Source organism: Mustelus asterias, chromosome 13, assembly GCF_964213995.1.
Source record: "Mustelus asterias chromosome 13, sMusAst1.hap1.1, whole genome shotgun sequence".
In the NCBI taxonomy this organism is placed as follows: Eukaryota; Metazoa; Chordata; class Chondrichthyes; order Carcharhiniformes; family Triakidae; genus Mustelus; species Mustelus asterias.
In genome coordinates, this window is record NC_135813.1 from 682433 (window position 1) to 703214 (window position 20782).

The following is a 20782-nucleotide window of genomic DNA, read 5'->3' on the forward strand; positions in this document are numbered from 1 at the left end:
GAATGGCGCATGTTGTTCCTCTGTTTAAGAAAGGGAATAGAAATGACCCTGGTAATTATAGGCCGGTTAGTCTTACTTCGGTGGTTGGTAAATTGATGGAAAAGGTCCTTAGAGATGGGATTTACGACCATTTAGAAAGATTAATCCGGGATAGTCAGCACGGATTCGTGAAGGGCAAGTCGTGCCTCACAAATTTGATAGAATTTTTTGAGGAGGTAGCTAAGTGTGTTGATGAAGGTAGGGCAGTTGATGTCATATACATGGATTTTAGTAAGGCGTTTGATAAGGTCCCCCATGGTCGTCTTATGATGAAACTGAGGAGGTGTGGGATAGAGGGAAAGTTGGCCGATTGGATAGGTAACTGGCTGTCTGATCGAAGACAGAGGGTGGTGGTGGATGGAAAATTTTCGGATTGGAGGCAGGTTGCTAGCGGAGTGCCGCAGGGATCAGTGCTTGGTCCTCTGCTCTTTGTGATTTTTATTAATGACTTAGAGGAGGGGGCTGAAGGGTGGATCAGTAAATTTGCTGATGACACCAAGATTGGTGGAGTAGTGGATGAGGTGGAGGGCTGTTGTAGGCTGCAAAGAGACATAGATAGGATGCAAAGCTGGGCTGAAAAATGGCAAATGGAGTTTAACCCTGATAAATGTGAGGTGATTCATTTTGGTAGGACTAATTTAAATGTGGATTACAGGGTCAAAGGTAGCGTTCTGAAGACTGGAGGAACAGTGAGATCTTGGGGTTCATATCCACAGATCTCTAAAAGTTGCCACTCAAGTGGATAGAGCTGTGAAGAAGGCTATAGTGCGTTAGCTTTTATTAACAGGGGGTTGGAGTTTAAGAGCCGTGGGGTTATGCTGCAACTGTACAGGACTTTGGTGAGACCACATTTGGAATATTGTGTGCAGTTCTGGTCACCTCACTATAAGAAGGATGTGGAAGCGCTGGAAAGAGTGCAGAGGAGATTTACCAGGATGCTGCCTGGTTTGGAGGGTAGGTCTTATGAGGAAAGGTTGAGGGAGCTAGGGCTGTTCTCTCTGGAGCGGAGGAGGCTGAGGGGAGACTTAATAGAGGTTTATAAAATGATGAAGGGGATAGATAGAGTGAACGTTCAAAGACGATTTGCTCGGGTGGATGGAGCTATTACAAGGGGGCATAACTATATAGGGTTCGTGGTGGGAGATACAAGAAGGATATCAGAGGTAGGTTCTTTACGCAGAGAGTGGTTGGGGTGTGGAATGGACTGCCTGCAGTGATAGTGGAGTCAGACACTTTAGGAACATTTAAGCGGTTATTGGATAGGCACATGGAGCACACCAGGATGATAGGGAGTGGGATAGCTTGATCTTGGTTTCAGATGAAGCTCGGCACAACATCGTGGGCCGAAGGGCCTGTTCTGTGCTGTACTGTTAGAACATAGAACAGTACAGCACAGAACAGGCCCTTCGGCCCACGATGTTGTGCCGACCTTCATCTGAAACCAAGATCAAGCTATCCCACTCCCTATCATCCTGGTGTGCTCCATGTGCCTATCCAATAACCGCTTAAATGTTCCTAAAGTGTCTGACTCCACTATCACTGCAGGCAGTCCATTCCACACCCCAACCACTCTCTGCGTGAAGAACCTACCTCTGATATCCTTCCTAAATCTCCCACCATGAACCCTATAGTTATGCCCCCTTGTAATAGCTCCATCCACCCGAGGAAATCGTCTTTGAACGTTCACTCGATCTATCCCCTTCATCATTTTATAAACCTCTATTAAGTCTCCCCTCAATCTCCTCCGCTCCAGAGAGAACAGCCCCAGCTCCCTCAACCTTTCCTCATAAGACCGACGCTCCAAACCAGGCAGCATCCTGGTAAATCTCCTCTGCACTCTTTCCAGCGCTTCCACATCCTTCTTATAGTGAGGTGACCAGAACTGCACGCAATATTCCAAATGCGGTCTCACCAAGGTCCTGTACAGTTGCAGCATAACCCCACGGCTCTTAAACTCCAACCCCCTGTTAATAAAAGCTAACACACGATATGCCTTCTTCACAGCTCTATCCACTTGAGTGGCAACCTTTAGAGATCTGTGGATATGGACCCCAAGATCTCTCTGTTCCTCCACAGTCTTCAGAACCCTACCTTTGACCCTGTAATCCACATTTAAATTAGTCCTACCAAAATGAATCACCTCACATTTATCAGGGTTAAACTCCATTTGCCATTTTTCAGCCCAGCTTTGCATCCTATCTATGTCTCTTTGCAGCCTACAACACCCCTCCACCTCATCCACTACTCCACCAATCTTGGTGTCATCAGCAAATTTACTGATCCACCCTTCAGCCCCTTCCTCTAAGTCATTAATAAAAATCACAAAGAGCAGAGTACCAAGCACCGATCCCTGCGGCACTCCGCTAGCAACCTGCCTCCAGTCCGAAAATTTTCCATCCACCACCACCCTCTGTCTTCGATCAGATAGCCAGTTACCTATCCAATCGGCCAACTTTCCCTCTATCCCACACCTCCTTACTTTCATCATAAGCCGACCATGGGGGACCTTATCAAACGCCTTACTAAAATCCATGTATATGACATCAACCGCCCTACCTTCATCAACACACCTAGTTACCTCCTCAAAAAATTCTATCAAATTTGTGAGGCACGATTTGCCCTTCACAAATCCGTGCTGACTATCCCGGATTAATCCGCATCTTTCTAAATGGTCGTAAATCCCATCCCTAAGGACCTTTTCCATCAATTTACCAACCACCGAAGTCAGACTAACCGGTCTATAATTACCAGGGTCATTTCTATTCCCTTTCTTAAACAGAGGAACAACATTTGCCACTCTCCAGTCCTCTGGCACCATCCCCGTGGACAGTGAGGACCCAAAGATCAAAGCCAAAGGCTCTGCAATCTCATCCCTCGCCTCCCAAAGAATCCTAGGATACATTTCATCAGGCCCAGGGGACTTATCGACCTTCAGTTTATTCAAAACTGCCAGTACATCCTCCCTCCGAACATCTATTTCCTCCAGCCTATTAGCCTGTAACACCTTCTCTTCCTGAAAAACATGGCCCCTCTCCTTGGTGAACACTGAAGAAAAGTATTCATTCATCACCTCGCCTATCTCTACTGATTCCATACACAAGTTCCCACTACTGTCCTTGACCGGCCCTAACCTCACCCTGGTCATTCTTTTATTCCTCACATAAGAGTAAAAAGCCTTGGGGTTTTCCTTGATCCGACCCGCCAAGGACTTCTCATGTCCCCTCCTAGCTCTCCTCAGCCCCTTTTTCAGCTCATTCCTTGCTAACTTGTAACCCTCAATCGAGCCATCTGAACCTTGTTTCCTCATCCCTACATTAGCTTCCCTCTTCCTTTTCACAAGACATTCCACTTCTTTCGTGAACCACGGTTCCCTCACTCGGCCATTTCCTCCCTGCCTGACAGGGACATACCTATCAAGGACACCCAGTATTTGTTCCTTGAAAAAGTTCCACTTTTCATCAGTGCCTTTCCCTGACAGTTTCTGTTCCCATCTTATGCCCCCTAATTCTTGCCTAATCGCATCATAATTACCTCTCCCCCAATTGTAAGCCTTGCCCTGCCGTCCGGCCCTATCCCTCTCCATTGCAATAACAAAAGACACCGAATTGTGGTCACTCTCCAAAGTTCTCTCCCACAACCAAATCTAACACTTGGCCCGGTTCATTTCCCAGTACCAAATCCAATGTGGCCTCACCCCTTGTCGGCTTATCCACATATTGTGTCAGGAAACCCTCCTGCACACACTGCACAAAAAGTGCCCCATCCAAACTATTCGACCTACAAAGGTTCCAATCAATATTTGGAAAGTTAAAGTCCCCCATGACAACTACCCTGTGACCCCCACACGTATCCATAATCTGCTTAGCAATTTCTTCTTCCACATCTCTATTACTATTTGGGGGCCTATAGTAAACTCCTAACAACGTGACCGCTCCTTTCCTGTTTCTAACTGCAGCCCATATTACCTCAGTGTGCATATCCCCCTCACAGTGCTTTTCCGCAGCCGTTAAACTATCCTTGATTAACAATGCTACTCCTCCACCTCTTTTACCAGCTTCCCTACACTTACTGAAACATCTATACCCCGGAACGTCCAACAACCATTCCTGTCCTTGTTCTACCCACGTCTCCGTAATGGCCACAACATCGTAGTCCCAAGTAGCAATCCACGCCCCAAGTTCATCCACCTTGTTCCGGATGCTCCTTGCATTGAAGTAGACACACTTCAACCCACCTTCCTGTCTACCGGTACCCACCCTTGACCTTGATACCTTCCCCAATACCTCACCACCCTCAATACTGACTTCCGGACTACAACTCCTTTTCCCACTCCCCTGACAAATTAGTTTAAATCCCCCTGAAGAGCCGTAGCAAATTTCCCTCCCAGGATATTGGTGCCCCTCTGGTTCAGGTGCACCCCGTCCTGTTTGTAGAGGTCCCACCTTCCCCAGAACGTGTTCCAATTATCCACGTATCTGAAACCCTCCCTCCTGCACCATCCCTGCAACCACATGTTTAAGTGCACTCTCTCCCTGTTCCTCAACTCGCTATCACGTGGCACCGGTAGCGTACCAGAGATGACCACATGTTTTGTCTTTGCTCTCAGCTTCCAGCCCAGCTCCCGAAATTCCTGTTTTAAATCCCCGTCCCTTCTCCTACCTATGTCGTTGGTACCAATGTGTACCACGACTTGTGACTGTTTCCCCTCCCCCTTAAGAATCCGGAAAACACGGTCTGAGACGTCACGGACCCTGGCATCCGGTAGGCAACAAACCATCCTCGAGTCTCTTTTGCTGCCACAGAACCTCCTATCTATCCCTCTAACTAACGAGTCCCCAATAACTATTGCCCTCCCGCTCTCCTCCTTACCCTCCTGAGCCACAGGGACGGACTCAGTGCCGAAGATCCTCTCACTGCGGCTCACCACTGGTATGTCGTCCCCCTCAACCGTATCCAAAGCGGAATACTTATTGCTCAGGGGAACAACCACAGGGGATCCCTGCACCGACTGCTTCTTCCCAGCCCCTCTCACCGTCACCCATCTATTTTCATTCCGCGGAGTAACTGTATCCCTGAAGCTTCTGTCTATGGCCATCTCTACATCCCTAATGATCCTAAGTTCCTCCAACTCCAGCTCCAGTTCCCTTACACGGTTTTGGAGGAGCTGCAGATGGATGCACTTCTCACAGGTATAATCAGCAGGGACACTGACGTCGTCCCTCACCTCGAACATAGTGCAAGAGGAACATTGCACTGCCTGCACACCCATCCTCTCTAGATACCTTGCCAGTACCAGGTAGAAACAGCAAAAAATGAATTAACTCACCCCTGCTCGCCCTTTCTGCCTAAGCCCTGTGAGCCAAAGCCCTACAGCTTTCACTCTGCCTCCTGCTCACTCTGCTGCCCGCTAACGACGCTGCCCGCTAACGACGCTGCCCGCTCAAAAGTGCGGCCTACTTTTAAACCCTCCAAATCCTTCCCAGACTCCTGCTGGGCCTACTTCCTGTTTTGAAAAAAAAACCTCCGATTTTTTACACAAATTTAACTTAAAATAAATAAATAAATGTAGTGAACAAACAAACTGCCTTCTCCTCAGCCTGGTCCTGTGGAACAATGTTCTATTAAGTTCGAAGAGAAACGAGTTTTAGTGAGGAGCTGAAGGAAATCAGTATTGGTAGAGAAATGGTTTTGGGGAATTGATGGGATTGAAGGTGGATAAATCTTCAGGTCCTGATAATCTTCATCCCAGAATACGTAAGGAAGTGGCCCTGGAAATAGATCCATTGGTAGCCATTTTCCAAAATTCTTTGGACTCTGGACTGATTCCTACAGATTGGAGTGTAGCTAATGTAAGCCCGCTATTCAAAAATGGAGGTAGAGAGAAAATGGGGACTTATAGACCAGTGAACCTAACGTCAGTACTGGGAAAGTGCTAGAGTCCATTCTCATGGATTTCACAGCTCAGCATTTGGACGGCAGTAGTATAATCAGACAAAGTCAACATTGGTTTACAAAAAGGGAAATCATGCTCGATGAATCTATTGGAATTCTTTAAGGATGTAACTAGTAGAGTTGGCCAAGGAGAATGGGGTGGTTGTGGTTTATTAAGACTTTTGACAAGGCCTCGCAAAGCAGACTATGTAAAGTTAAACCGCGTGGGATTGCGGATAGTGTCATGAGATTAATAGAAAGCTGGCTAACCGACAAGAAGGAAAGAGTTGGCATAAATGGATCTTTTTCCAATTGGCAGGCAGTGGGTGGCACAGTGGTTAGCACTGCTGCCTTACAGCACCAGGGACCCAGGTTTGATTCCTGCTTGGGTCACTGTGCAGAGTTTGCATGTTCTCCCCATGTCTGCATGGGTTTCCTCCGGGCACTCCAGTTTCCTCCCACAGTCAAAAAGACATGCTGATTAGGTGCATTGGCCATGCCAAGTTCTCCCTCCGTGTACCCGAACAGGGTCTTCAGTGTTAGTGTAAGCCTATTGTGACACTAAATCAATTTTAAAAGTGACTAGTGGGATACCGCAGGGATCTGTGCTCGGACCTCAACTGTTCACATTATATATGTATGGTTTGGAAGAAGGAACTAAATGTATTGTCTCCAGATTTGCAGATGATACAAAGTTGGGTGGGAGGGTGAGCTGTGAGGAGGATACAGAGATGCTTCAGTATGATTTAGACAGGCTGAGTGTGTGAGCATTTGCATGGCAGATGCAGTATAATGAGAATAAATGTGAGGTATCCAATTCAGTAATGACAACAGGAAGGCAGATTATTATTTGAATGGGTGTAAATTGAGGGAGGTGGATACTCAATGAGACCTTGGAGTCCTTGTGCACCAGTCACTGAAAGCTTGGGCTTGCAAAATCTCTCTCACTGTCCTGACTTGAGGCAATTCACACCTCTTTTTAAACTGTACTTAACCCTCTCTCCACTCACATTATCTGTACCTGTAAAGATTTGATTACCTGTTAAAGCTCGCATTCCAACCATTATCTTATAATTGAGTTTGTCTATATATGCCCTGTTTGTGAACCAAATCCTGGACTCACCTGATGAAGGAGCTGTGCTCCAAAAGCTCTTGCTACCAAATAAATCTGTTGGCCTTTAAGCTGGTGTTGTGAGACTACTTACTGAAAGTAAGCACACAAGTACAGCAGGCAGTAAAAAAAGGCAAATGGTATGTTGGCCCTCATAGCGAGAGAATATGAGTAGCCAGAGGTAGTAGTAGAGGCGGGTACAATTTTATCTTTTAAAAAACATATAGATGGTTTCATGGGTATGATGGGTATAGAGGGATATGGGCCAAATGTGGGCAATTGGGATTAGTATAGGGGTTTTTTTTATTTAAAAAAAAGGGCGGCATGGACAAGTTGGGCCGAAGGGCCTGTTTCCATGCTGTAAACCTCTATGACTCTATAAGGACAGGGATGTTTCGCTGAAATTGTATAGGGTGTTGGTGAGGCCAAATTTGTGTATCAAGTGCAATTTTGGTGTCCTTATCTGAGGAAGGATGTGCTTGCTATAGAGGGAAGGTTTATCAGGCTGATTCCTGGGATGGCAGGACTAAGTCGGTTTGGATTATATTCATTGGAGTTTAGAAGAGTGAGAGGGGATCTCCTAGAAATTTATAAAATTCTAACAGGGTTAGATTCAGAAAGAATGTTCCCAATGGTGGGGGAGTCCAGAACTAGAGGTCATAGTTTGAGGGTAAGGGGTAAACCTTTTGGAACTAAGGTGAGGAGAAATTTCTCCGCCCAGAGTGTGGTGAATTTGTGGTATTCGCTACCACAAAGTAGTTGAGGCCAAAACATTGAATGATTTTAAGACTAACTCGGATATAACTCTTGGGAGGGATAAAAGGATGTGGGGGGAAATGTGCAATCCAGATATTGAATTTGATGATCAGTCATCAAAATGAATGGCGAAGCAGACCCAAAGGGCCAAACAGCCTACTACTCCTAGTTTTTATGTATTGGATGAATAGATGCATAACTAGGGAGCAGAAAGGAAAGCTAAATGATTTTATTTTACATTAATAGAATTTGTGTAGTTGCTGCATGTTAGAGATCTGCAGTTGAATTTATTTTGCTTTCCATTTGTGTAACTGATTTGGAAATAAACATCAGGGAAATAATATTGAAGTTCGTTACCCGAAAACTGAAAGAAATGTTGCATATAAAGTTAGTAGAAACTGGGCCTTGGTTCCTAGCACCCCCACCCCAAGGGATGTGTGTAGGCATGGTTTCAGAGGCTGAAGGGGCGGTTAAAGGGTGAAATACAACCTGCCAATGGGTGGGTGAGGTGCCTCCAATAGGCCCAGGAAGCTGCTGGACTCCCTGCTTGGTGTGGCTCTCCCCCTGCCTCAGGTAAAATAATGGCTGTGAGAGTTTGAGGCCATGTGCAGCTGTTTAATTATCTGCTTAAAGGGCTTAATAGACCCAAGGCATGCCATCCGACACCTCCCTTGCCTCTTGTAAAATTTCAGACAGGTAAGTAGTGGGAACGCCACCTGCTGGATTTTGGAAGCTTCCTTGCCTTCAATCCTGCCTGCAGGGGAGTGTACACTTCAACCTGTGGAATGCTTTAGCACATGTGGTCATTGCTGCAGAGAGTATAATATCATTTAAAGGGAGTTGAGATTGAATAAGGATTTCAAAATGAAGTCTATAAAATTATATATAAAAACCTAGAAATGGGATTAGTTCCCAGACAGTGTGTTGTGACACCTGATGTGGTTGCAGAAACAGCAGCTGGATTTGCAAGCTTCTTTTCCTTCAAGGCAGCAATGGCAACTGTAGAGAGGAGACTCAGGTAGACAGCCATGGGCCCACTGGATTGATGCTGCAAAAGGGCAAATAGTGTGCCCCAAGCACCCTTTAACCTTAGGAAATGCCAAGTGGGCCTGCGAACTTGGCACAGGAAGAAGCAGCCAAGTGTAACTAAGTGCGGTAAAAAGTGGGAGGTAATGTGGCTGAGCCAGGAAAGTTCCCAACTTTACTGTGGCCAGACCTTTCTGGCTGTTCACGCAAGCAGACCTTATGGTCCCACCTACAGCGCACTCCTGCCATGCGTTTCCCGGCGGCATGGAGTCGGTCAATGGGAAATCCCAATGAAAGCGAAAATCCTGCTGCCAACAGTGTGCCCCCTCCCATCGCATGAAAGATGCTGCGGGGGAGGGGGGCCAGAGAATCCCGCCCTGTGTTTCTGCTCCTGTCTGCCAATTGTACAGGCTTCTTGCCCCAGACTGCTAACTCTGTTTCACAGTTGCCAGCAGCTAGATCAGAAGTGGGGTGGTAGGAGTGGAGACGGTGGTGATAGTGTGGTAAGGAAGAGGGGAAAGGAGAGGATGTGGTGGGGAGGGGAAGAGAGCCTGATTTATCTGCGCTTTGGGGAGAGTGTGGTTACACTGCATAGGTTCACAGGTCACTGAAAGTGGCAATGCAGGTGGAGAAGGTAGTCAAGAAGGCATACGGCATGCTTGCCTTCATCGGCCAGGGTGTTGAATTTAAAAATTTACAAGTCATGTTGCAGCTTTATAGAACCTTAGTTAGGACGCACTTGGAATATAGTGTTCAATTCTGGTCGCCATTCTACCAGAAGGATGTGGAGACTTTGGAGAGGGTACAGAAAAGATTTACCAGGATGTTGCCTGGTATGGAGGGCATTAGCTATGAGGAGAGGTTGGATAAACTTGGTTTGTTCTCACTGGAACGACGGAGGTTGAGGGGAGACCTGATAGAAGTCTACAAGATTATGAGAGGCATGGACAGAGTGGATAGTCAGAAGCTTTTTCCCAGGGTGGAAGAGTCAATTACCATGGGGCACAGGTTTAAGGTGTGAGGGGCAAAGTTTAAAGGAGATGTATGAGGCACATTTTTTACAGAGTAGTGGGTGCCTGGAACTCATTGCCGGGGGAGGTAGTGGAAGCAGATATGGTAGTGACTTTTAAGGGGCATCTTGACAAGTACATGAATAGGATGGGAATAGAGGGATATGGTCCCCGGGAGGGTCGGGGGTTTTAGTTAAGTCGGGCAGCATGGTTGGTGCAGGCTTGGAGGGTCGAAGGGCCTGTTCCTGTGCTGTAATTTTCTTTGTTCTTTGTACACTGGGCCTGTGTGTGTGCTGGGGAGGGGGGAGAGAGAGAGAGAGAGAGAGAGAGTGCCTGATTTCACTGGGCCTGTGTGTGTGCTGTGGGAGAGAGTGCCTGATTACACTGGGCCTACTCATGTAGGGGTGGGAAGGGGCACGGGGAGAGGGCTGATCAGTGTGGTTATGCGAGGAAGGATTTCACCTGAGCCTTCTGTCACCATGGGGAATATAGAGAGCTAGGCTGAAACCTACATGTGTATGATAACATTTTTACAAAGTATTTCTGAACACATTCTCCTATTTGTAGGATACATTCCATGTTGATATACAATATATGAACTTTAATAACTATGTACTGACTGTTACTATGTTGCTTTTTGCTGTTTTATTTCTGCTGGTTTTTGGGACCATGATAAGTTCAAGTGTTAAAACGTTAAACATTAGAAGAAATGTTGGGAAGCATCTGATTAGGAGTTAAAGAGTTAGCCCTGGGGTGTAGAATCAGGGAATCCTACAGTACAGAATGAGGCCATTCAGCCAATCGAGTCTGCACCGACCACAATCCCACCCAGGTCCTATCCCCATAACCCCATACATTTACCCTAGCTAGTCCCCCTGTCACTAAGGGGCAATTTGGCATCACCAATCTACCTAACCCGTGCATATTTGGACTGTGGGAGGAAACCGGAGGAAACCCATGCAGACACTGGGAGAACGTGCAAACTCTACAAAGTCAGTAACCAAGCTGGGAATTGAACCCAGGTCCCTGGCGCTGAGAGGCAGCAGTGCAAACCACTGTGCCACCATGCCGCAATGTGATGTATAAACTTCTTTGTAGCTCATGAATGTATTTCAACGACTGGTTTTATCTAACATCTTCCACTTCAATTCTGAACATAGTGAATTTTGTTGTACATTAGGTTGCTAAGTAGAGATGCTGGGCGAGAATGTGTCTGGGTCTGTTTTTCAGCCCAGACTCAGTGCTGTGTAAGCAGCTGTGCTTGTACCAAAAGGCCCAAGAATCAGTAGAATTTGGTTCTTGCACCTGGTAACATAAAATTATTTGGGTCAGCTTGTCATGCCGAGGAAAGAAGGCAAACAAGAATCCAAGATGTGTGTGTACATGTCTCAATTTGGCAGAACGCCTATGAGTTATTAGTGAAAACTGCATTAAATTTGCTGTTTTAAAAGAAAATAGATTATAAGAGCAGGAAAATCTATCTGCCAACACCAGAGTTCAAAAACAAAATACAATTCACTGCATATATCCCAACTATTTTTTTTTTCTCCATGTCTATCCAACTCTGAGAACTACTGATGCTAATGGCCTTGATTGCTTTCCTGGGCAATCCATTGCAAATATTCACCAGCCACTGGCTTCTCAATTTCATCCCATGTTCCCTTTTTATGTTCTGAAGACTGGCAAAGTTACTCAGGGTTCAACTTATTAATACCCTTAAAAATCTTAAATACTGCATCTGCTTTTCCTTTGGCTGGTTCCTTTTTAATGTGGAATAGAGAATATTTAGCATGCACTACCTTATCCTTCATATCAATACATTTTTGCAGATGGGAAACGAGTAGCTGGAGTGAATGCTCGCGCACCTGTGGTGAAGGATACCAATTCCGGATAGTCCGCTGCTGGAAGATTATCTCTGCAGGGTTTGACAGCTCAGTGTACAATGAAATATGTGAATCTGCTGATCTCTCCAGACCATCAGAACGTAAAACATGCAAAAACCCAGCTTGTGGCCCACAATGGGAGATGTCAGAGTGGTCAGAGGTAGGATTACTCCATGTTTATACAGTTAACTAATATCTCTAATATTCAGTTTTTGAATTCTATGCATCATGGCTACATTAAAAGATCTCCTATTAGAATCATAGAAACCCTACAGTGCAGAAGGAGGCCATTCGGCCCATCGAGTCTGCACCGACCACAATCCCACCCAGGCCCTACCCCCACATATTTACCCGCTAATCCCTCCAACCTACGCATCTCAGGACTCTAAGGGGCAATTTTTAACCTGGCCAATCAACCTAACCCGCACATCTTTGGACTGTGGGAGGAAACCGGAGCACCCGGAGGAAACCCACGCAGACACGAGGAGAATGTGCAAACTCCACACAGACAGTGACCCGAGCCGGGAATCGAACCCAGGACCCTGGAGCTGTGAAGCAGCAGTGCTAACCACTGTGCTACCGTGCCGCCCACTATTAAGTGGGTCCTCTTACCGATTATCCTGGCTAGGTAGGATAACATTGATTTAAGATGAATCTATTGGTGGGGTTTCCAAGGTGGCCAGTACTGCCTAAATTTCAGACAATACAAGACTCTCAAAGCCAGTGTCTCAGTTTAAAGACGCAACTTTATTTAGACAAGCGGCCGCCAGGAGACCCATCAAAGGGTCAAAGCAGCTCTGAGATGGAGCAACTAGACCTCTCCGATGAAATCTGACGTATACAATTCAAAACAGGTCAATTATAGGTTTTTCTTATCAATTACTCCTGCCTTTCATTAGCTTCAAATCAATCATCTTCAATATACATCAATCAACAATAATACCTGTCGTATGCCTTAGCCAATCGCATCTTGCCCTCTGGCATAATGGCATTTTATTAGTCTGTAGAATCCGGAGGCTAACTTCTGTCTTGGCTGACCCCACTTCCCATGTTGCCTAGTAACCTCAGACGCCAGCCCAAAGTTCAAATCAATATTCCCATGAGTTCCCTTAAAGGTCACTGCCAAACCAGAGGGCATGGGATCCAAGGGGCTGCAGCCCGGTGGATCCAGAACTGGCTTGCCCAAAGGAGGCAGAGAGTGTGTATAGATGGGTCTTTTTCTAAATGGAGGTCGGTCACCAGTGGTGTGCCCCAGGGATCTGTTCTGGGACCCTTGCTGTTTGTCATTTTCATAAATGACCTGGATGAGGAAGTGGAGGGATGGCTTGGTACGTTTGCTGACGACACGAAGGTTGGTGGGGTTGTGGATAGTCTGGAGGGATGTTAGAAGTTACAGAGGGACATAGTTAGGATACAAGACTGGGCGGACAAGTGGCAGAGGGACTTCAACCCAGATAAATGCGTAGTGGTCCATTTTGGTAGGTCAAATGGGATGAAGGAGTACAATATAAAGGGAAAGACTCTTAGTACTGTGGAGCATCAAAAGGACCTTGGGGTCCGCGTCCATAGGACTCTAAAATCGGTCCCGCTGGTGGAGGATATGGTTAAGAAGGCGTATGGTGTGCTGGCCTTTATCAATCGAGGGATTGAGTTTAGGAGTCCGGGGATAATGATGCAGCTATATAAGACCCTCGTCAGACCCCACTTGGAGTACTGTGCTCAGTTCTGGTCGCCTCATTACAGGAAGGACGTGGAAAAGATTGAAAGGGTGCAGAGGAGATTTACAAGGATGTTGCCTGGATTGAGTGGCATGCCTTATGAGGATAGGCTGAGGGAGCTCGGTCTTTTCTCCTTGGAGAGACGTAGGATGAGAGGAGACCTAATAGAGGTATATAAGATGTTGAGAGGCATAGATCGGGTGGACTCTCAGAGGCTTTTTCCTAGGGTGGAAATGGCTGCTACGAGAGGACATAGGTTTAAGGTGCTGGGCTGTAGGTACAGAGGAAATGTTAGAGGGAAGTTTTTCACACGGGGTGGTGGGCGAGTGGAATCGGCTGCCGTCAGTGGTGGTGGTCGCAAACTCAATAGGGTCTTTTAAGAGACTGCTGGATGAGTACATGGGACTTAATAGGATGGAGGGTTATAGGTAGGCCTAAAAGGTAGGGATATGTTCGGCACAACTTGTGGGGCCGAAGAGCCTGTTTTCTGCTGTAGTTTTCTATGTTTCTAACACATGACTCCACGTCTGGGCATGCATCCATCTTGTCTGGACAGTGAATAAACCCTAATCATAGAAACATAGAAAAACTACAACACAAAACAGGCCCTTTGGCCCCACAAGTTGTGTTGAACATATCCCTACCTTTTAGGCCTACCTATAACCCTCCATCCTATTAAGTCCCATGTACTCATCCAGGAGTCTCTTAAAAGACCCTATTGGGTTCGCCTCCACCACCACTGACGGCAGCTGATTCCACTCGCCTACCACCCTCTGTGAAAAACTTCCCCCTAACATTTCCACTGTACCTACCCCCCAGCACCTTAAACCTGTGTCCTCTCGTAGCAGACATTTCCACCCTGGGAAAAAGCCTCAGAGTCCATCCGATCTATGCCTCTCAACATCTTATATACCTCTATTCGGTCTCCTCTCATCCTACGTCTCTCCAAGGAGAAAAGACCAAGCTCCCTCAGCCTATCCTCATAAGGCATGCCACTCAATCCAGGCAACATCCTTGTAAATCTCCTCTGCACCCTTTCAATCTTTTCCACGTCCTTCCTGTAATGAGGTGACCAGAACTGAGCACAGTACTCCAAGTGGGGTCTGACGAGGGTCTTGTATAGCTGCATCATTATCCCCGGACTCCTAAACGCAATCACTCGATTGATAAAGGCCAGCACACCATACGCCTTCTTGACCACCTCCACCTGCAGGGCCGATTTTAGAGTCCTATGGTCCCGGACCCCAAGGTCCTTCTGATTCTCTACAGTACTAAGAGTCTTTCCCTTTATATTGTACTCCTTCATCCCATTCGACCTGCCAAAATGGACCACTACGCATTTATCTGCGTTGAAGTCCATCTGCCACTTGTCCGCCCAGTCTTGCATCCTATCTATGTCCCTCTGTAACTTCTAACATCCCTCCAGACTATCCACAACCCCACCAACCTTCGTGTCGACGGCAAACTTACCAACCCATCCCTCCACTTCCTCATCCAGGTCATTTATGAAAATGACAAACAGCAAGGGTCCCAGAACAGATCCCTGGGGCACACCACTGGTGACCGACCTCCATTTAGAAAAAGACCCATCTATACCCACTCTCTGCCTCCTTTGGGCAAGCCAGTTCTGGATCCACAGGGCAGCAGCCCCTTGGATCCCATGCCCTCTCACTTTTTCTAGAAGCCTTGCATGGGGGACCTTATCAAATGCCTTGCTAAAATCCATATAAACCACACCTACCGCTTTCCCTTCGTCAATGTGTTTAGTCACATTTTCGAAAAACTCCACCATGCTCGTAAGGCACGATCTGCCTTTGACAAAGCCATGCTGAGTATTCTTAAGCATACTAAACCTATGAAATATGATTGTGTTCTAAATGTTCTCTCTGTCCAAAACTCTACTGATAAATCTTGCATATTCTCAAGGGCTAAACATTCTCTTGGAATATGGCTTTGCCTTAATGCCTTTTACCATGATGCTTCGTGGCAAATTTCTTTTGGCTAAAATGAGCAATGTACTATAAAATGCATTAATACATTCAAAGTATCAGCATATGTGTTTTAAAATTATAATCACTTGTTTAAATCTCTTACTGCATCTTGTGTGTAAACTGCTTTTTTTGTTAGTTCATAAGCCTGTTTCAAAATTCATTTAACTTTAATGCTGGTAGTTCTGTCAGACCTTTAATGTCTAATGGTTTAAAAATCTTATTAACCTATTGGGGTTCTCCCACTTGCACTCTGTCCATTGCAGATGCTACTATCTTGTCTGCAAAGTCCTAAAGGAAATTAATGGGATGCTCAGTTCTTTTGCATGGAATAAGAAGAAACCTTGCTGAAAGCCAGCTAAGCTGCAGCTTTCCAGCTTTAAAGGCAGGTTAGGGATACCGCAAATTAAAATATATTAGTTCGCCTCCCATCTCATTCATACGAGAATGGATTAGAGGGGACCCCTCTTCCATATGGTTGATATTGAAACCAGCCAGTTTTATAATCTTTACAGTCCCTCTTGTTTATTAGGGACCCTAAAGCTGTCAGATAAGTGTGAAAATCCTATTAATGTTAATACTTTGAAAGCATGGAGGGTGGTCTGCAGGCTAGAGGGGCGATCTAACCTAACTTGCGCTCTTTCTCCCATTCAGAATAATAAAGATTTCCCACCAGGTCTTATGGACCAATATCTGGAGGGATAGAGATTTGGCTGTGTGTTTGGTGCCTTCCTGTTATCTTTTGGGTAGCTATGTCAACAGAGTGCTACTCCAAAATACTCCTTTTATAGATATTTGCAACTCAGGGACTTTAATCCTTAAAACTCCTCTTCTTTAAGCTATGATTCCCTGGTGGAAAAAATCCTGTTGTCTGCAGAGCCTAAGCAATTAATCAGCAGATTTTATACTTTATGCTCAAGATCCTGAAATACATTGGACACTCGGCAGTGTTGGGAAAGAGACCTGGCAGTGAATATTGATGATGAGACAAGGAATAATATTTCAGAATGTGCCAATTAAATCTCGGTTTGTAATAGAACAAGGAGATTTATTTGTGATATATATAAATGATTTGGAAGAAGGTGTAACTGGTGTAATCAGCAAGTTTGCGGATGACACGAAGATGGTTGGACTTGCGGATAGCGAAGAGCATTGTCGGGCAATACAGCAGGATATAGATAGGCTGGAAAATTGGGCGGAGAAGTGGCAGATGGAGTTTAATCCGGATAAATGCGAAGTGATGCATTTTGGAAGAAATAATGTAGGGAGGAGTTATACAATAAATGGCAGAGTCATCAGGAGTATAGAAACACAGAGGGACCTAGGTGTGCAAGTCCACAAATCCTTGAAGGTGGCAACACAGGTGGAGAAGGTGGTGAAGAAGGCATATGGTATGCTTGCCTTTATAGGACGGGGTATAGAGTATAAAAGCTGGAGTCTGATGATGCAGCTGTACAGAACGCTGGTTAGGCCACATTTGGAGTACTGCGTCCAGTTCTGGCCGCCGCACTACCAGAAGGATGTGGAGGCGTTAGAGAGAGTGCAGAGAAGGTTTACCAGGATGTTGCCTGGTATGGAGGGTCTTGGCTATGAGGAGAGATTGGGTAAACTGGGGTTGTTCTCCCTGGAAAGACGGAGAATGAGGGGAGATCTAATAGAGGTGTACAAGATTATGAAGAGGATAGATAGGGTGAACGGTGGGAAGCTTTTTCCCAGATCAGAAGTGACATTCACGAGGGGTCACGGGCTCAAGGTGAGAGGGGCGAAGTATAACTCAGATATCAGAGGGATGTTTTGTACACAGAGGGTGGTGGGGGCCTGGAATGCGCTGCCAAGTAGGGTGGTGGAGGCAGGCACGCTGACATCGTTTAAGGCTTACCTGGATAGTCACATGAGCAGCCTGGGCATGGAGGGATACAAACGATTGGTCTAGTTGGACCAAGGAGCGGCACAGGCTTGGAGGGCCTGTTTCCTGTGCTGTACTGTTCTAAGTTCTTTGTTTGAGACTCAGCTTAAAATATTACACTAGCTGCATATTGCTTCAAGGCTAAGATACTGATTTGGTTCTACTATATCCTCGATATGCCAGGGGTGCAAGGTGGGTACAGGGGACTACTTGCATTGCTTCTGGTCCTTTGTCAAAATCAAATCCTACTGACTCAATATCCTTAATGAACTTGAGAGGATGCGGCTTCTTTGATCCTTTTGCTTTTAATTCTGGATCTCCCAGATAAAAATATTATTGCTAATGGGACGAGGCTATACAATATGCTAACATTTGCAGCACGTAAAAATATAATTTACTCACGGATCAGTGAGAAGTCTCCTTATCTTCAGAATTGGCATAGAATTATGATGGAATGTATCCCAGTGGAATTCTGGACTTTTTACTTTGAGCCAAGTTGGATACAATCAGAAAGGTATGGGACTCTTAGTTCAAATATTTAGGCTCCACTTGCCTGATTTCCTCCCACAAAGTTTTCCATCAGATAAAAACAAAGTGCGGATGCTGAACAAAAACAGAAAATGCTAGAAAATCTCAGCAGATCTGACAGCATCTCTGGGGAAAGAATAGAGCCAACGTTTTGAGTCTAGATGACCCTTTGTCAGAGCTGGGTTTTCCATAAGCTATGTGGTTCTGTCTCTGTTATCCTGTAAGTAAGGGTGTCTATCATTAGAACATAGGACGTAGAAAAACTACAGCACAAACAGGCCCTTCGGCCCACAAGTTGTGCCGAACACATCCCTACCTTCTAGACCTACCTATAACCCTCCATCCTATTAAGCTCCATGTACTCATTCAGGAGTCTCTTAAAAGACCCTATTGAGTTCGCCTCCACCACCACTGACGGCAGCCGATTCCACTCGCCCACCACCCTCTGTGAAAAACTTACCCCTAACAACTCCCCTGTACCTACCCCCCAGCACCTGAAACCTGTGTCCTCTCGTAGCAGCCATTTCCACCCTGGGAAAAAGCCTCTGAGAGTCCACCCGATCTATGCCTCTCAACATCTTATATAACTCTATTAGGTCTCCTCTCATCCTACGTCTCTCCAAGGAGAAAAGACCGAGCTCCCTCAGCCTATCCTCCTAAGGCATGCCACTCAATCCAGGCAACATCCTTGTAAATCTCCTCTGCACCCTTTCAATCTTTTCCACATCCTTCCTGTAATGAGGCGACCAGAACTGAGCACAGTACTCCAGGTGGGGTCTGACGAGGGTCTTATATAGCTGCATCATTATCCCCGGACTCCTAAACTCAATCCCTCGATTGATAAAGGCCAGCACACCATACACCTTCTTAACCACCTCCTCCACCTGCGGGGCCAATTTCAGAGTCCTATGGACCCGGACCCCAAGGCCCTTCTGATCTTCTACAGCTCTTCTACAGATAGCGGCACGGTAGCACAGTGGTTAGCACTGCTGCTTCACAGCTCCAGGGACCTGGGTTCGATTCCCGGCTTGGGTCACTGTCTGTGTGGAGTTTGCACATTCTCCTCGTGTCTGCGTGAGTTTTCTCCGGGTGCTCCGGTTTCCTCCCACAGTCCAAAGATGTGCGGGTTAGGTTGATAAGCCATGCTAAAATTGCCCTTAGTGTCCTGAGATGCGTAAGTTAGAGGGATTAGTGGGTAAATATGTAGGGATATGGGGGTAGGGCCTGGGTGGGATTGTGGTCGGTGCAGACTCAATAGGCCGAATGGCCTCTTTCTGTGCTGTAGGGTTTCTACGATTTCTACGACTAAGAGTCTTTCCCTTTTATATTGTACTCCTTCATCCCGTTTGACCTACCAAAATGGACCACGACGCATTTATCTGGGTTGAAGTCCATCTGCCACTTATCCGCCCAGTCTTGCATCCTATCTATGTCCCTCTGTAGCTTCTGACATCCCTCCAGACTATCCACAACCCCACCAACCTTCGTGTCGTGGGCAAACTTACCAACCCATCCCTCCACTTCCTCATCCAGGACATTTATGAAGATGACAAACAGCAAGGGTCCCAGAACAGATTCCTGGGGCACACCACTGGTGACCGACCTCCATTTAGAAAAAGACCCATCTATACCCACTCTCTCCCTCCTTTGGGCAAGGCAGTTCTGGATCCACAGGGCAGCAGCCCCTTGGATCCCATGCCCTCTCACTTTTTCTAGAAGCCTTGCATGGGGGACCTTATCGAACGCCTTGCTAAAATCCATATAAACCACACCTACCGCCTTCCCTTCGTCAATGTGTTTAGTCACATTTTTCGAAGAACTCCACCAGGCCCGTAAGGCACGATCTGCCCTTGACAAAGCCATGCTGAGTATTCTTGAGCATACTAAATCTCTCTAAATGCTCATATATCCTGTCCCTCAGGATCTTCTCCATCAGTTTACCAACCACTGAGGTTAGACTCACCGGTCAGTAATTTCCTGGGCTATCCCTATTCCCCTTCTTGAAAATGGGAACCACATCCGCAATCCTGTGGCACACCTCCCGTCTCCATCGACGACGCAAAGATCATCGCCAGAGGCTCTGCAATCTCTTCCCTCGCCTCCCACAGTAACCTGGGGTACATCCCATCCGGACCCGGCGACTTATCTATCTTGATACCATTCAAAGATTCTAGCACAACCTCTTTCTTAAAGTCCACATACTCAATCCTTTCAGTCCACCGCACGCCCGCAGTACATCCACCCAGGTCCTTCTCCTCTGTGAAAACCGAGGCAAAATACTCATTGAGCACCTCTGCCATTTCTACTGGTTCCGTACAGACTTTCCCGCCTTTACCTTTTATAGGCCCTATTCCTTCACGTCTCATCCTTTTACTCTTCACATATTTATAGAATGCCTTAGGGTTCTCCTTAATCCTACCTGCCAGGGCCTTCTCGTGACCCCTTCTGGCTCTCCTAATTTCCTCCTTTAGTCCCTTCCTACAAGCCGTATACTCTTCTAAATCCCTATCTTCGCCAAGCTCTCTGAGCCTTTTGTACACTTTCCTTTTCTTCTCGACTAGGTCCCGCACGGCTTTCGTGCACCACGGTTCATTTAACCGACCAACACCTCCCTGTCTGCTCGGAACGTTGTCCTGTAGAACTCGAGACAGACATTCCTTGAAAAACTGCCACCTCTCTTCAGTACATTTCCCCGAGAATACCTCCTTCCAATTTACTCCTCTAATTTGCTGTCTAATGTCTTCATATTTCCCCTTACTCCATATAAACACTTTCCTAGCTTGCCTGATCCTCTCTTTTTTTCCAATGCAAGCATAAAGGAGATGGAGTTATGATCGCTATCCCCAAGATGCTCTTCCACTGAGAGATCTGACACCTGTCCAGGTT

General features: G+C 46.3%; 1 protein-coding gene across 1 annotated transcript in view; it reads left to right on the forward strand.

Moving 5' to 3' along the window:
- Positions 1 to 20782, forward strand: part of ttc16 (tetratricopeptide repeat domain 16) — a 183780-nt gene that overhangs the window by 126298 nt on the left and 36700 nt on the right. The window contains exon 14 of the mRNA XM_078226122.1: positions 11703 to 11916. Within this exon, the coding sequence (XP_078082248.1) occupies positions 11703 to 11916 (214 nt within the window). The remainder of the gene's footprint in view (positions 1 to 11702; positions 11917 to 20782) is intronic.